At 38.8% G+C, this 14,914-nt stretch overlaps 1 protein-coding gene and 1 long non-coding RNA gene across 2 annotated transcripts in view; one reads left to right on the top strand and one right to left on the bottom strand.

Moving 5' to 3' along the window:
* Positions 1-4,624, top strand: part of LOC135710424 (UNC93-like protein MFSD11) — a 125,242-nt gene extending 120,618 nt beyond the window's left edge. Inside the window, exons 6-7 of the mRNA XM_065232996.1 lie at positions 3,935-4,368; positions 4,427-4,624. Of these exons, the coding sequence (XP_065089068.1) occupies positions 3,935-4,368; positions 4,427-4,606 (614 nt within the window). The 3' untranslated portion in view covers positions 4,607-4,624. The remainder of the gene's footprint in view (positions 1-3,934; positions 4,369-4,426) is intronic.
* An 88-nt stretch (positions 4,625-4,712) lies between these two features.
* Positions 4,713-14,914, bottom strand: part of LOC135710425 (uncharacterized) — a 42,327-nt gene continuing 32,125 nt past the window's right edge. The window contains exons 2-3 of the long non-coding RNA XR_010518419.1: positions 5,255-5,354; positions 4,713-5,186 (exon numbers count right to left, since the gene is read on the bottom strand). This is a non-coding gene — a long non-coding RNA (uncharacterized LOC135710425). The remainder of the gene's footprint in view (positions 5,187-5,254; positions 5,355-14,914) is intronic.

Below are 14,914 nucleotides of genomic sequence, written 5' to 3'. Positions count from 1 at the left end.
ATCCGGCATAGTGGTTAGTATTTATACCTCTCACGTTAAAGGTTACGAGTTAGAACCTGTATTAACCGAATGACCTTAAATGTGTTAAAGTGACTGTAATTTCTTAAATCTGAATTTATACACCTATGGTGACATGTAACTCTTCTTGCTTATTTTAATTATGGCAAAATTACTCAATTTTTCATTCAGGGAATAAAAAGAAAATTATTTCTGATAATCCGGACACGAAAATTTTGTTGGGATTTAATTTTTATCGTTCAACGTTACAGCTATACATTAGTAGTTAAAATGCTTTTTGTAAGATCATTTGTCTTTCTTTCCAATGCTCGAACTTTTCTTCGTACACGGCCCATCATTTTTTGCACGGGTCCACTTGTTTGGCTACCAAATTCCATTTCCGCTTGAAATCCTTCAGATCAATTGCAGTTCCACTCTTTTTCTTCAGCATGTGACCAGTAAATATTCCTCAATTGCCTTAGTTCCGGAGTATCAGTCGGATTCATCTCCTTGGGAACCACTGTGACGCCATTTTCGCTGTACCACTGTTTGGTGGAATTTGGGTAGTGGCAGCTTGCCAAGTCCGGCCAAAATAGGCAATCCGCCTCATGCTGCTCCAGAAAAGGCAGTAGTCTCTTCCGTAGGCACTTTTGTTGGTAAATTTGCTTTTCAGCGCACAACTGCAGCTGCTTGGCAGCCAAGGAAGTTTTTGGGGAATTTCTTTTTGATTTTACATCCTTCCGGGGCACTCTTCCGGTCAACCGAGGTATAAAATTCCTTCCCAGGAATTTGATCGAAAATTGATTGACCGGGATTTTCGTTTCGAGCGTGCAAACAAATAAACTTGTCCTGACAACCAATGTGCCTACTGTGGTTCTATACAGTCTTAGCATTCAAATCCATTCAATTCGTGTTCATGTAGTACACCACAGAAGTGGAACTTCGGATCAGCAAGTGGCTCCACTTGTCATTTGTGAACACTAGCGCACCTAGCGGTAGAAGGCATCTTCTGCCTGCAGTTAAGATAGACAGAATGCTATGATAGTGTGAGTGCTCATAGGAACGCTACCACAACACATTGCTTGTTGAGTAGAAAAACGAAACACTTTTTGATTCACCGATTTGTTTGCACTTCCCCTTCTGTTCTGTGCATATACAGAACACGGAATAAAAGAATATTAAAAATTATTGCATCGTCTGCAAGATGAACTTCTAACATTTGCTGCGATATTCATGAACAGACGATAATAGGAAATTCATTGTAATAAATTTTTCGTTTGCGTGTATTATTGTGTGGCAAGTAAAATCATACTCAGGGAAGTCGAGAAATTTTCCAAACCGAGAAATTCCTAGACCGAACCGGAAATTGCACCCAGCTGCTCCAGCATGGTGTTGCTTTATAGCTGCGCCTTTACTGACTGAGGTAAGGGAGGCCCTAAGACGGGTAAAAAACAACAAATTTTATTATTTTATTTATGTTAATGTCAGCAGGCAAAATATTCACCTCAATGACAGCATACTTATTGTACACAAATTAACATAAAATTCTCTTGAAATTGCACTTATTTCTAAAACGGGAGACATTGAAGTAAAATACATTGTAGCATCTGTTAAAGATGCGACACATCCTCCGCATGATCTAATTCCATCCGTAGTTGGTTCCTGAGAGGCGGTTGTTCAGGAAAGCATGCGATCGTAGATAACGGCGGCGGGAATTGATGTCGATACTACTCAGCAGTGTAGAACAGTCAATGTTTCCCTGAAGAAGATCACCGACGAAGCTCGCCATTGCTACGTTTCGTCTCGCATCCAAAAGCTCTAAGTTGATAAGCATACAACGGTTTTCGTAGCTAGGCAGATTTCTAAGGTCATTCCAGCGAAAATGCCTTAAAGCATATCTGATGAACTTCAGTTGAATAGCTACAATAAGCATGGTTTCATTTTGGTAGTATGGGGACCACATGACCGTTGCTTTTAGGCAGTATACATTTATTTTTTTTTTTTTTTGCGAAGCGGAATATAAACCCAAGTTGTGAGGAAGCTTTGGATTTTTTTTCCTCTGTTCGGGATCTAACACCACTGCGACCAGTAATTTGATCTATTGTAGTATATCCCGTGTCCTTAGTTTAGTGCATGTCGTATTACTCCTAGCGTACAACGAAAAGGCGATCTACCCACGTTACAGGGCTTTGGATACTACGTATGCAACATTATCCTTGAATCTGAGCGCCTAATGTATGTGTCGCTTGTATTCTGGAGCAGTTGCCAGTTTTCTTGATATGATGTATATAGTGGTATCAACTAAAAAAAAGTTCGACAATAGGTATTACAAATTGCGCACATCATAAGTGCGAATAAGTGCGGAAGCAAGTTATAAAACTGCACCTTTCCGTTAAATCATTTTAGAAGCTTCGGTACACAAATTCCTTGGGTCGCAAAAACACCAATACAATAAAAAAGTGCTCATATGATATGATATGACAGATGAATTCTCAAGTGATTTGAGGTATCGCATGATGGATTTTAACCCTAGTCAGAAACTGGGCACTTCCCCGAGGGTACCCGGAACATGTCCGGATGGGGCCAGTGTGGCCTTGGACACTTCAAATGATAACAATTGAACTGGTTTGTTAATTTTTATGTGATTTGAGGTTTCGCATAATGGATTTTACCCGTTACGTGCTCGACGGGTACCCAGCCCATTTGAATAACACGGGTAGAAAAATAAAATATAAATTGTCGAGTACATAAGGGTTCAATTGATAATGCCAAAAATACATTAACGTAAAAATAGTCAGAAACTGACCACTTCCCCGGGGGTACTAGGAACATTGGCGGATGTTGCCAGTGGAGTCCAAGGCGCTCCAACTGACTACCATTGAACTATTTTTTTTAATTCTCATATGATTTGAGCTATCGCATGATGGATTTTGACCATAGTTAGCGGTATCCTATACCCTTTTTTGTAAGAAGGGTAAAAAGCGTAAATTTTCTCTTTTATTTACAATTAACCACTTCATTCGAGCAGGTAAAATGACGTTTACTACCTCTCGAACTTTATAAAACATTATTTTGAGATTTTTTCTTCTAGAACCACGAGAAAAGTAGCCAACATTTGTGCGCTTCATAAAAAAAAATTAGTTGGTCCAGTTTTGTGAAATCGCTGGTAGAAAGTCACGCACAAATGTTGGCTACTTTTCTCGTGGTTCTAGAAGAAAAAGTCTCAACATGATGTTTTATTTCAAAGTTCGAGTGGTTGTAAACGTCATTTTAACTGCTCGAATTAAGTGGTTATTCCGCACTTTTGAGGAGGTCAGTTACGAATGCAGAATACAATATACATAAGACAGACTAGAGTCGGTGTATTAGAGCCACGTAAAGTGAAAAAAAAGTCGAACTCACAGCACGGTTTTCGAAAGATTCCTCACTTGGCAACAGAGTGCTTCTGTATTAACTTTAAATTACTTACAGCGAAACCAAAATTTAGCCCGTCTTAAATTACAATTTCAAAGAGTTTTCCAAGTAATAATTACCAAAAATAACTCAAAATCACATATCTGATCATGTTCATTCATTGAAGACTTACGGTGTGCTTACGATCTCATTTTCATAAATATTATTTATTTCATTGTAATACCTTTAATAACATTATACACCGACTCTAGCACAGACCTGATATATTCTAGGGCGCGATTCAATTATGATGTCCTCTTTTGAGAAGAGAGGAGTTTCTTAAAGACAGTACGTTTAAAAAATATGGAAAAATGCGTGTCACAGGATAAGGAGGGAATAAAAAAATTGGGGATGCCAATAGGTGCTTGATTTATCGCATAAATATCACGCTGTTTTCATTTTATGTTTAACTAATTCACTGTCTATCATCTTTGAATAATGCAAACAAGTAATTATTTTATTTTTACTTTTTTCGACAATGTAGGTTTAGCGTTATCATTTTTCAGTGGCGTTTACGGAGCCAGTATTGGATTCACCAACGCAATCGGTGAATCAGCGAAACAACTTGTAGGACTGAATGGTGTTTTTCTCGGTGTCGGAGAAGTACTCGGTGGAGTATCCTTTGGTCTGCTAGGAAAGCAGACCGCTAAATGGGGCCGTGACCCTATTGTAATCGCCGGTTTTATCATACACATTATAAGCTTTCTTCTAATATTCATGAATATTCCTGACGTTGCACCGTTTGGAGACACGAACGAGGTGGCATTTTTTAAACCACCGAATGCAGCTGTTGCCATTTTATGTTCCTTCCTTCTTGGATTGGGAGATGCTTGTTTCAATACTCAAATATATTCGATGCTTGGAGGTGTTTTTGCTAAAAATTCAGCAGAAGCCTTTTCGATATTTAAATTTACACAGGTATAATGCAATGATCACCATTTGATGTACACTTCACTAATATTTTCTTTTTTTTCAGTCCGTTGCTACGGCTATTAGTTTCGTCTACTCGTCTCACCTCGGGCTGAGAATACAACTTGGAATCCTTTTAGCGTCTGGAATTTTAGGTACTGCTTGCTTCTGTTTAGTAGAATGGTCGATAAAACGATCGCGAACGATGATTGTGAACGAATGTGAAACTATCGATAGTAAAAACTAATAAACACGTTTGTACGATGCAATTGTATTTGATCATTTTTTTTTCGTGGCCTTGACATAGTTGACTAACTGGTAACATTGATGTATAATCTTTTTTTGCTGAATAGATGTTAATAATGATTTGAATCATACACACTTAGAAATAATTAATTTTACATGTAAAGGAATCCATCTCCGAGACTGAAAAGTTCGTTGCTCGATGAAAAGTATGTTTGATTAAGCTTTATTTCGTGTCTATTATGACTCAAATTTATGTCAAAATTGACGCTCGTATATGTCACTCTCAGAGCACTTAAATTTACATGATTTTTTCTTAGTGTGTATGTTGTCATCAGATAAATAATGACATGAAGATTTGCCATAATTCATTATATCCACGAAATCACTTAGCATTCTTTTCTTAACATATAAACATAATTTATATTCTAATCACTGTTACACCAATCCTACAATATATTTTTCAAACTCATTCACTGTAAACGCTCGGATACTTTTTCCAAACCGTCCGTTGACGCGTGCAATTCCGGCTTGGAGAACTGGAGATGTACCATCGATATGCATCCTTGGAACACGTGCCTCATCTATCAATTAAAAAATATCCTGCATCGAAATATGAGTGATAACATTGATTAAATGATTCAATTCTTACGGGCTGATGACATCATTGAGCTATTATTCGAAATCCGTTCTTCCACAATCGGTTTGCAGAGTATCACATTACTGACTGCAAGAATCAGAAGGATGGTAATCTAAAATAAAATAATTTCAATAACATATTATATCCCAGTTATTACAACGAAATTTCAATGTAAGAATATATCGTGTGGTACCTGTTTATTGCTCAATTTAGAGTAAAATTACATTCAAATCGTTTGTAAAATTATGTTTTCATAAATAATAAAGTACCATAAGTGGTTAGTTATGCACCTAAGCTCTAACTCTGCGCAAAATCCAAAATATTGTTGATTGCAACTTAAACTGGACGATTTCATAAACGCAAAAAGTGTGATTTTAGAGTTTTCTTAATGTAAAAACCCCGAGGAATCGATTCCGCTTGCGCAGGCCACGGTAAGTGTGTGGTTTGTAGCTCAATTCACCCCATGCTCGCGTATTTATATTAAAGGATTTTATTTAAACACGTTTGACAGTCTAGTAGAAGTTACCAATTACGTTTTCACAATCAATAGGTGACCGTTGGGAAACTATTGGGAAATGTATAGGAGAATTGGCGTCAAATAAGCCCCATGTTCAAAATATGTATAAAAGTGGATATTTAACTTCATTTAAAAAAAAACAATGTTTACAATGAAAAAAATATTCAGAAAGTTGTCTACACTAGTTTAAAGACCAAAATTAAACCAGGTGTAAGTTTTGAGCTCATTTTGCACTGGTATCCCATGTCTGAAAAAACGTTTAATTCGAGAATGTTCAGATCTTTTATGAAATTTTGAGTTAGATAGGCTCACATTAAGTGCTACTATAGCATGCTCCGAATAAAATTGATAAAGATATATTTCTTGATCCAATCACCTAATGCAAACATATTTCATGTCGGAATTTCAACGGCAGAGGAGTTTAATCGATTTTGTCCCTATAATCCCCAGAGTGCAACGGCTGAACAATAACACTTTACGTTAGAGATGTGGCCGCACTTTAGCTTTGGAGCATCTCTCATTCTTTTGAATATCGTAAATTAACGTTAAATCCAATTGACTCATCGATTCATCGGTTCATCGATCTAAAAATAAATAGATTAAAGTAAGTATTCTCTCGATCAAACTTTAAAATTTTCGCACCCGGGTACGCACCCCTTTGAATATTCAGCGAAAACACGGAGTGCGGCTTGGGGTACAAAAACATTGAAGATTTTTTGGGGGATTAGCAGCTTTAACCTATATATTTAGAACAAAAAAAATCCAAATGTGTGAAATAGCTCCTAGTCCGACATTTGTCTATGCCTTTTTTGTTTTCCTTGATTTATGTCCGTACTGAGTACCAATCCTGAGCAAATTGATAACATGTTCTGATACCTGGTTATCTAGATTTGATAACTGAAAATGTTATCATTGAGGTTGAATAAGCAGCCAACATTAAAACAAAAAAATACTCCGTGGATATCACAAAATAACTGATTTAGTTATCATTGGAAACATCTTGAAAACACATCCTGTGATCCATGAAAATATTTTTTTTATTTAAGCCTTACGCAGATAACTGAAACATGCTTGGCAGTGTGTTTTTTTCTTACCATGCGAATAATATTTGAAGTTTTAAAGTAATCTTCATCATTTCATATTATTTCATGATAACAACTGATAACAAAATTAGTCGATGTTGATAACTAAATTAGCTATTTCATTGATAACAACATGATAACAACTGATAACAAAATTAGTCGATGTTGATAACTAAATTAGCTATGCGATAACAACTGAAAACAAAATGATATCTGAAATAACAAGACTTGTTTTCAAGATGATATCAGGTTGTTATTTTACTTTGCTCGGGATGCTACCGACGCTAGGGAGGCAGCTCCCACTCCTGAACTCTACCTATCGACCCATCAGCTCATGGACTTAGTACCAACGGCTTTACTTCCCGTGATCAGAGATGTTAAACCTCAGAAAATCCCAACGGGCGCCCGGGATTGAACCCAACGGGCGCCCGGGCTCTTTAGAGTGAGAGGCACTCACGCTAGGCCGTCCCTTGTTTTCAGAAATTCGACCAATTTGTAAATTCAACCTCTTAAAATGTTCATTGTGGTTTGAAAACAAACATATATAAATTTGAATATCGACTTCTAAACGTCGCTCATCGGCCCTAAAGGAATGGTAGTGTAAGCAACACCCCAGCTGCGGTGAGCACGCTACCTTGGTGTTCGCTTCATAGATATCACTATGAAGCCATGGTATAAACCATGAAAAGATATTCGCACACGTATTCTGACCGTGAACATAAAACAGTATGTTACATAGTCACTCTTCTTCCAAGAAAATGTAGGAGTGTACAAATTGAAATCAGACGTTGAAGAAGTAGTCATCTGATCCGAAATCTTTTTGGTAGGTAGGAAAAATTCCATGGCAACTAACAATGTTTTGGAAACAAGTGGAAATTTAGCTAGGGGCACTATGGGCAAGAAGGTCACCCTAACGATAGCGCGTTTTTATATGTGATTCCGTGAATATTTATAGGAGTTTGTTAATCGAATTGTAAGTCTTGTCTCCATGTATCATCATTGAAATTAAAATTAAACCCCATCAAAAAATGTTAATGATTTTTTCAAAATGTCATGTCGAACCTGCCTTAAAAAATGCTACGGGGCAAGAGGGCCACTCTTATGTCTAAAATGAAGTGAAACTGATAAATGTTCATTTCTAAACAACAAATTACTATTCTTAGGTATAACAGCAACTGCTTTTATTGTTTATTCCAATAAATATTGACTTAACGATATATTTTTTTATATCTAAAACATATAAACCATGTGCGTCAAAGATTCAAATGGAAACTATTTTTGATACTATTTTATACAGCTTGTTTTCCAAAATGTTACGAAAACAATGTATATTGGAAACATAAATACCCAATTGTGTTAATTTCTGAACATTTTTGTACAATTTCATACTTAAATGTAGGGGTAGCACTCTTGCCCCGTATAAAGTTTATTTTTAGGAATATAATTTTTGATTAATTAAACAAAATATTTAATAATTTATTGTTATTAATGTATCAAACAACCATCAATAGTGATGTCTCAATGCAGAAATTGTGAAAAAAATAAATTGGAAATTCCGAAAACCTTATTTTATGATGCCTTATTCTTATAAAAAACTAGCTTTTCAATGCATCAACACAAAATGATTTTTTGCATTTTTTTTACGACTTCGATTCGGACAGAACTTTTTAGAATGCTTCATAGGAATACCGTGCATAGGTTCATCATGAGATAAAATTGAAATGATTTCATTTTCAAAATATATTGAGGGTGGCACTCTTGCCCCGGGTGACCTTCTTGCCCCTAGTTCCCCTACATATAAATATAGCTTACCTATGCCTAATGTTGTCATTCTTGTAACGAAATTTGAAGCAGATGGACTATCAGCAGTAACAGCATTAGCAGCGGCAACAATACAGGTAGCGAAAAACCAGTTGTTTTCGTGAAGCCGTGAAAAAGGCTGGAAACCTCTGTCCGGTTACGAAAGTACCCAGTGGCAACCCTTATTTCAATGCGTTTAGATGCGTCCTTTCAAGCATTGTTGCTGCTGTTGCTGTTACTGCTGATAGTCCGCCTGCTTCAAAGTTCGTTACAATAATGACTTCATTAGGACTTTGACTTTAAATGATCTATATTTCTTGAATTTGTGTGGTTGTCATGTATAACTTATCAAGTGACACAGATGCGTCTTTTCAACTTTAGTTATTTTGAAATTTCAATAATTATTAATTATCGTTCCTAGTCCTATCAGGCCTGTTTAGAGAATGGGTGGGATTTGTTTGTTTGAAATTGGAAAACAAGACTACTTAAAACTACTATTTACAACTACAACTAATATTCAACTATTATATACACCTGACCTACTATATACACCTGACCTACTATATACACCTGACCTACTATATACACATTGCTTATCAATGCATGTTTTGATGTATTGCATTTCTGCACAAATTTGTTCCTAGTTTCGTTAATTTGAAAGTCTACTTTCGGAATGTTAGCCTCTTGATGGAGGTCGGAAATGCGGGTATCGAAAGGACGATCAAGGATCATCCTCAATACCCTGTTCTGCGCTATCTGTATTTTGTTCCTGTGAGTTTGTGCACATGATTCCCACACCGGAACTGCGTAGAAGATCGCAGGTGCAATGATTTGTTTGTAGACAGCCAGTTTATTCACCCTAGAGAGACGAGATCTGCGGCAAATTAGCGGATACAAGCACCTAACTAGATTGGAACACTTAACTACTGCCCTATCTATGTGCAAGCGGAAAAGCAGCTTCTCGTCAAATTACATACCAAGATATGTTACTTCGGTGCAGTGTTTAGAAAATATCAAAAAATCAAAAATAATCAACGCCCAAGATCACGCTTGATTTTCGTAGACAAAAATCGACAAGCAAACAACTGTGGTTGATTTTGCAAGCTGTGATATCACAGCTTGGAATATCAAGCTAACAAAACTCAGTAGCTGCAAATCTCAACAAACTGTGGTGAGATTGAGTTTCATGATTTTTACTTTACACCCGAATGCAACCGAAACTTCCATAACGGCTGGCAGCAGTCACTTCGTGTCTGCCATCGGTGAAGAATAAAAAGAGATAGCATACTATACTTTCTCTTTCTAAGAAAACGATGTGCAACTGAATCATTTTTGTGTCAAGTCAACTCTCAGCTTGATTTTTGCACGCAATATCAAAGGAGCTTGTAAAATCAATATCAAGCATGATATTTTGTTCCAATGTCATGCGTAATATAGCGAGTGCATGATAGTGGAAAAATATCAATTGATTTGTGATTTTGCCAACACTGGTTCGGTGGACCACTCAACCCTTGTAACCTTACCTTACCTTACCAATCAGGCTAAGGCCTTGTTGTCCTCTGCTGTCCCAAGAAGTCGTCTCCACTCTACTCGATCCATGGCCACAGTTCGCCAGCCTCGTAATCTACGAAGGGTCCGCAGGTCACCTTCTACTTGGTCGATCTACCTTGCCCGCTGCGCGCCTCTTCTTCTTGTTCCTGTTGGGTCACCTTCTAGAACCATTTTCACTGGGTCGTCGTGCGGCATTCTTATGACGTTCCCAGGTCCCTGTTGTCGCCCAATTTTTGCAATGTGGACGATGGATGGTTCTCCCAGCAGCTGGTGCAATTCGTGGTTCATTCGCCTCCTCCACGTTCCGTCATCCATCTGCACTCCACCGTAGATGGTACGCAACACTTTCTGTTCGAAAACACCAAGGGTGCGTTGGTCCTCCACGAGCATAGTCCAGGTCTCGTGCCCGTAGAGGACCACTGGTCTAATCAGCGTCCTCCGGAGTCCAAAGTAGGCACGATTCCCTGCCATAATACGTCTTTGAATTTCTCTGCTGGTATCATTTTCGGCGGTCACCAGTGAGCCTAAATACACGAACTCATGGACCACCTCGATTTCGTCACCGTCAATCTGAACTCGGGCTGGGAAGCTAACATTCTCTTCCCTAGAACCTCTTCCTTTCATGTATTTTGTCTTCGATGCGTTGATGGCAAGTCCAATCCGCCTAGCTTCAGCCTTCAGTCTGATGTACGTTTCCGCCATCATCTCAAAGTTCCGTGCCATAATGTCAATGTCATCGGCGAAGCCAAGAAGCTGGGTGGACGCCAGGGTGGAGTGAAGATCGTGCCACTCGTGTCTATCCCAGCTCTTCTGATCACACCTTCTAACGCGATGTTGAACAACAGACACGAAAGTCCATCACCTTGCCGTAACCTCCTTCGAGATTCAAAGGGACTCGAAAGTGTCCCCGATATTCGAACAACGCACATCACTCGATCCATCGTCGCCTTGACTCAACCCTTGTGCCATCCATTATTACAGTACAAGAGGGAGCCAGTTTTAGTTTTGGAGATTGCCGATGGAGGAACATTATTGTTTGGGTTTTGGAAGCATTGATTTTGATTTTCCACGTATTGGCATAATCAGCAAAGGCGTCAAGGCATCGTTGAAGCTTGTTTGTTATTTCACGAGGCATCCTTCCCTTGACGATTATGGCGGTATCATCTTCGAACAGGAAGAACACGCAACCATTGCCCAAGGGAGGAATGTCGGAAGTGTAGATGCTGTTTAGCAAACGGCCTAACAGACTTCCTTGCGGAACACTTGCTGAGATGGAAAATGTGTTTGAATTGCAACCATTCAACGATACCTTGAACGACCTTTGCTGGAGGTAGTTTCCGGTAATTTTTACACGATATGATGGAAAGTTGAAGTTACAAAGCTTGTACACAAGTTAGTTGTACCAGATATTGTCAAACGCTTTTTCAACGTCTAACCATGCCATGGCTGTGGAATTGGATACAGCTTTGTTACTTCGAATGTTATTCATCACCCGAAGTAGCTGGTGATTTGAGGAATGCCCCTTCCTAAACCCAAACTGCTCAGGTAGGAGAATGTTGTTCTCCTCGACAAACTTAAGCAAACGGTTGAGAATTAGTGTCTCGAACAATTTGCTCAGCGCTGAAAGGAGGCTGTTCGGTCTGTAGATGGAAGATAGTGATGGATCCTTACCGGGTTTGCGGATTGGTTTGATTTTTGCTACCTCTCAGATACTTGGAAAGTAGTGTAGTTCCAAGCATTTGTCGAAGTGCTCAGCTTCTTCAATACCAAATTTAATATACCGTCAAAACCGGGAGCCTTCATGTTCTTGGTGTTTTTCAGCGCTAAGCAAATCTGCTCCACTGTAATATTTTCTGCCGGAGGGACGACACAAGGGGAGGCATCCAAGTTTTGTACACATTGTGCAACCTGATTTTCAAGCAGACTTTGGATGATGGAGGCAAGCAGATGTGACGAAGCAATGTGGTTGCCAATTGCATTTGCTTTCTCCTGCGGGGTGATATTGAGCCGATCGTCATCATTTTTGACTCTGAGAGGTGGAATCTTCCAGAATGGACAGAAACGTTCATCCAGATTCTGAACAACACGCACGAAACTTTCATTTCGGAGGGTGTCCATTCTGGAAGCAATCTGCCTGTTCAGATCGACCATTGCACTTTTTTTTATCAAGATCACCAGTCCTCTGAAACTGGCGTCTACGAACATTTCTCAAGCGAATCAGATTTTGGGTGTGGGAATCAATGACAACAAACTTACCCCTCACAGGAACTTGTCAAACACACGTCTCTTCGGCCACGGATATGGCCTGGTGGAGTCCTTCCAGCGACCGGTCGATGTCTTCTACGGTGGTCAGTGGTGGATTTTCATCGATGTTTCTATCAATCACATTCCCAAACTGCATCCAGTTGACATGATGGTAATCTTTGCGCAGGCTTTGAGCAGAAACCACGTTGCCGACTTCAGCCACCACCGGTTGGTGGTCGGAACTGAGATCATTGTGTACCTCCGGTTTGGATATTCCGATATTCGATAGAAAAAAAAAGTCCAACGTGGAGGGATTTCCAGCCGGAGAGATGAATGTTGGTTCGACCGGAAACTCAACAGTGTACAGTCCATGTTGTGCATGATCGAATAGTAGACATCCGTTCCGGTTCCACTGGTAGTTTCTCCAAGCTTCATCGCGGGCATTCAAGTCGCTCCCAACGATGAATCTGGAACTAGTACGAGTGATGGCGGTCAGGTCTTTCTTGAATTTGTTTGCTAATCCATTGATGGCGGCACACTGTCGACGGCAGTAAACAGCGATGAACCGGACGTTTTCAGTTGGAGATTCCACCTCCAACCTAAGGGCCTTGATGATAGAAGTGCGGATATGGGGCAGCATGCAGAACTTGATTCCTTTCTTGACGATGATCGCAACACCACCCCCCGTCTGTCAACGTTAGCAGTTCAGCTAGAGCTGTCTGTGTATTTTTTTTATTCTCCCCTTCGCTTGCTGTGAGCTGGCGTTCCGCCTCCCGGACGAAAGCCGCTTGCTAAACGTTGACGTCGTCGTGTTTGTGCGTTGAGGTTGTGTTTCAGAAATACAATCGAATGGTGCCATGGCCGCTATTAGACGCGTTTGTGTTCGGTCACTTGAGATGTCGGCAGTCTTCAAGGTGGAGCATGGCGCTTGTGAGCAAAGAGGTTTTCGTACTCACAAGAACATCCATTCTGTGTTCACGCATGCACTCAACCAAATGAACATGAGGTCGAGCGTATGTTTAAAGTTCATGCGCGCACTTCGCTTTCTTCGGTGCGCGAACATCAATGTTCACACCCAAGCGCATACGCTGGTTTCCCTTTCAACATTTTGTTTTCGAATAAACATGTGGTGTGGTGATTTAGAAGCGTTATCTATTCATATAACGATAGATCTTCAGATAAGATAGATCTTTTATCGCAAGAAATAATCGCCGGTAAGTAAGATGGTAAAATAAAAAAAATATTCCGGTGGAAGCATATAAGGGCTGGTAGAGATCTGCGATACATCACGGTCAATCAGAACGACTCAGCGACTGAATTTAATTGACACAGAGCATTTTCTTTCCATACGAAATTTACTCATATTTGGGAAAACCTGCAGTTACTAATTAGCTATGAGTTCCTGCAGTTTTTTTTCCCCAAATATGAGTAAATTTCATATGGAAAGAAAATTCTCTGTGTCAATTAAAATCAGTCGCTGAGTTGTTCTGATTGGCCGTGTACGTCGAATGGCTGCGCTTTCCATTCAAAAACTCTCAAAGCGAATTGAAGCTAAAAAATACGTTTTGTGTTAACTTCTTTACTAACGCGATTTATTTAATTATTTGCACAATTTCTTGATGAGGGTGATTTATATAAGAAAGCTCATTATAAGTTGTAGTAGTATTTTTGTAAGACTAATTTTGAATTCACTATATGTTTCCTGTGTGGATGGATACATTTATTTTAATGAAACATACATCGAGGTATACATATCGACTTTGGAGGCAAACATGTAACATTCTTATGGGATACCATTTGGAACACAATGAATACAGGGTCCCCAGACAACATAATGGTAAGGGCACGGTCTTCCAAGTCGGAGGCGGCGCACAGTGGTCTAGAACTGTGAAGAAATGTCAAAAGTCATTATCTCATGAATTTTACATTTGAGACTAGTGGTGTCTTGAGGAAAGTTTCTGGATATAAAAAGGCCCTTCTTTTGACATTGACAAATTAATGATTAATCCTTCTAGAAGTGAGATACAAAATTTATTTTTCCAATAAATATTCCGGTTCGGTGTTTTCGGCAAAGTTTAAGAAAATATCAAAACAAGAAAGTTTGCTGAAAATACTAGGTGGCTATTTCTTCATCTCATTGAAATATGAAACGTTTTTGGTGGAAAACCCCCTAATAAAAGTTTCTACTTAATAATTAATTTCTTTAAACTTCTACTGGTTTGAAATGTTCTACAAAATTGTTCAAAACATCAAAACACATAAGTTTGATGAATATCATAGCACACAAGATCGCTAAATAGGTAAGTTATTATCAGTTTTGCTCAAAGAATATAATTTTTAGCCACATAATTACGATTTACTACCATTTCCCACTACATCCCACGACAAAACCAACAGGAATAGAAGTATTTAAGTGTGTTTTCTTCAAAACATTCAAAATTTCATGCAAAAACATGCAGAAACATGAATTATATGTGA

Source organism: Ochlerotatus camptorhynchus, unplaced genomic scaffold (assembly GCF_037179485.1).
Source record: "Ochlerotatus camptorhynchus isolate MF236.1 unplaced genomic scaffold, CSIRO-AGI_Acam_v1.1 ptg000382l, whole genome shotgun sequence".
In the NCBI taxonomy this organism is placed as follows: Eukaryota; Metazoa; Arthropoda; class Insecta; order Diptera; family Culicidae; genus Ochlerotatus; species Ochlerotatus camptorhynchus.
The sequence above is the reverse complement of the archived record's forward strand: the minus strand, read 5'-3'. Positions and strand labels throughout refer to the sequence as shown.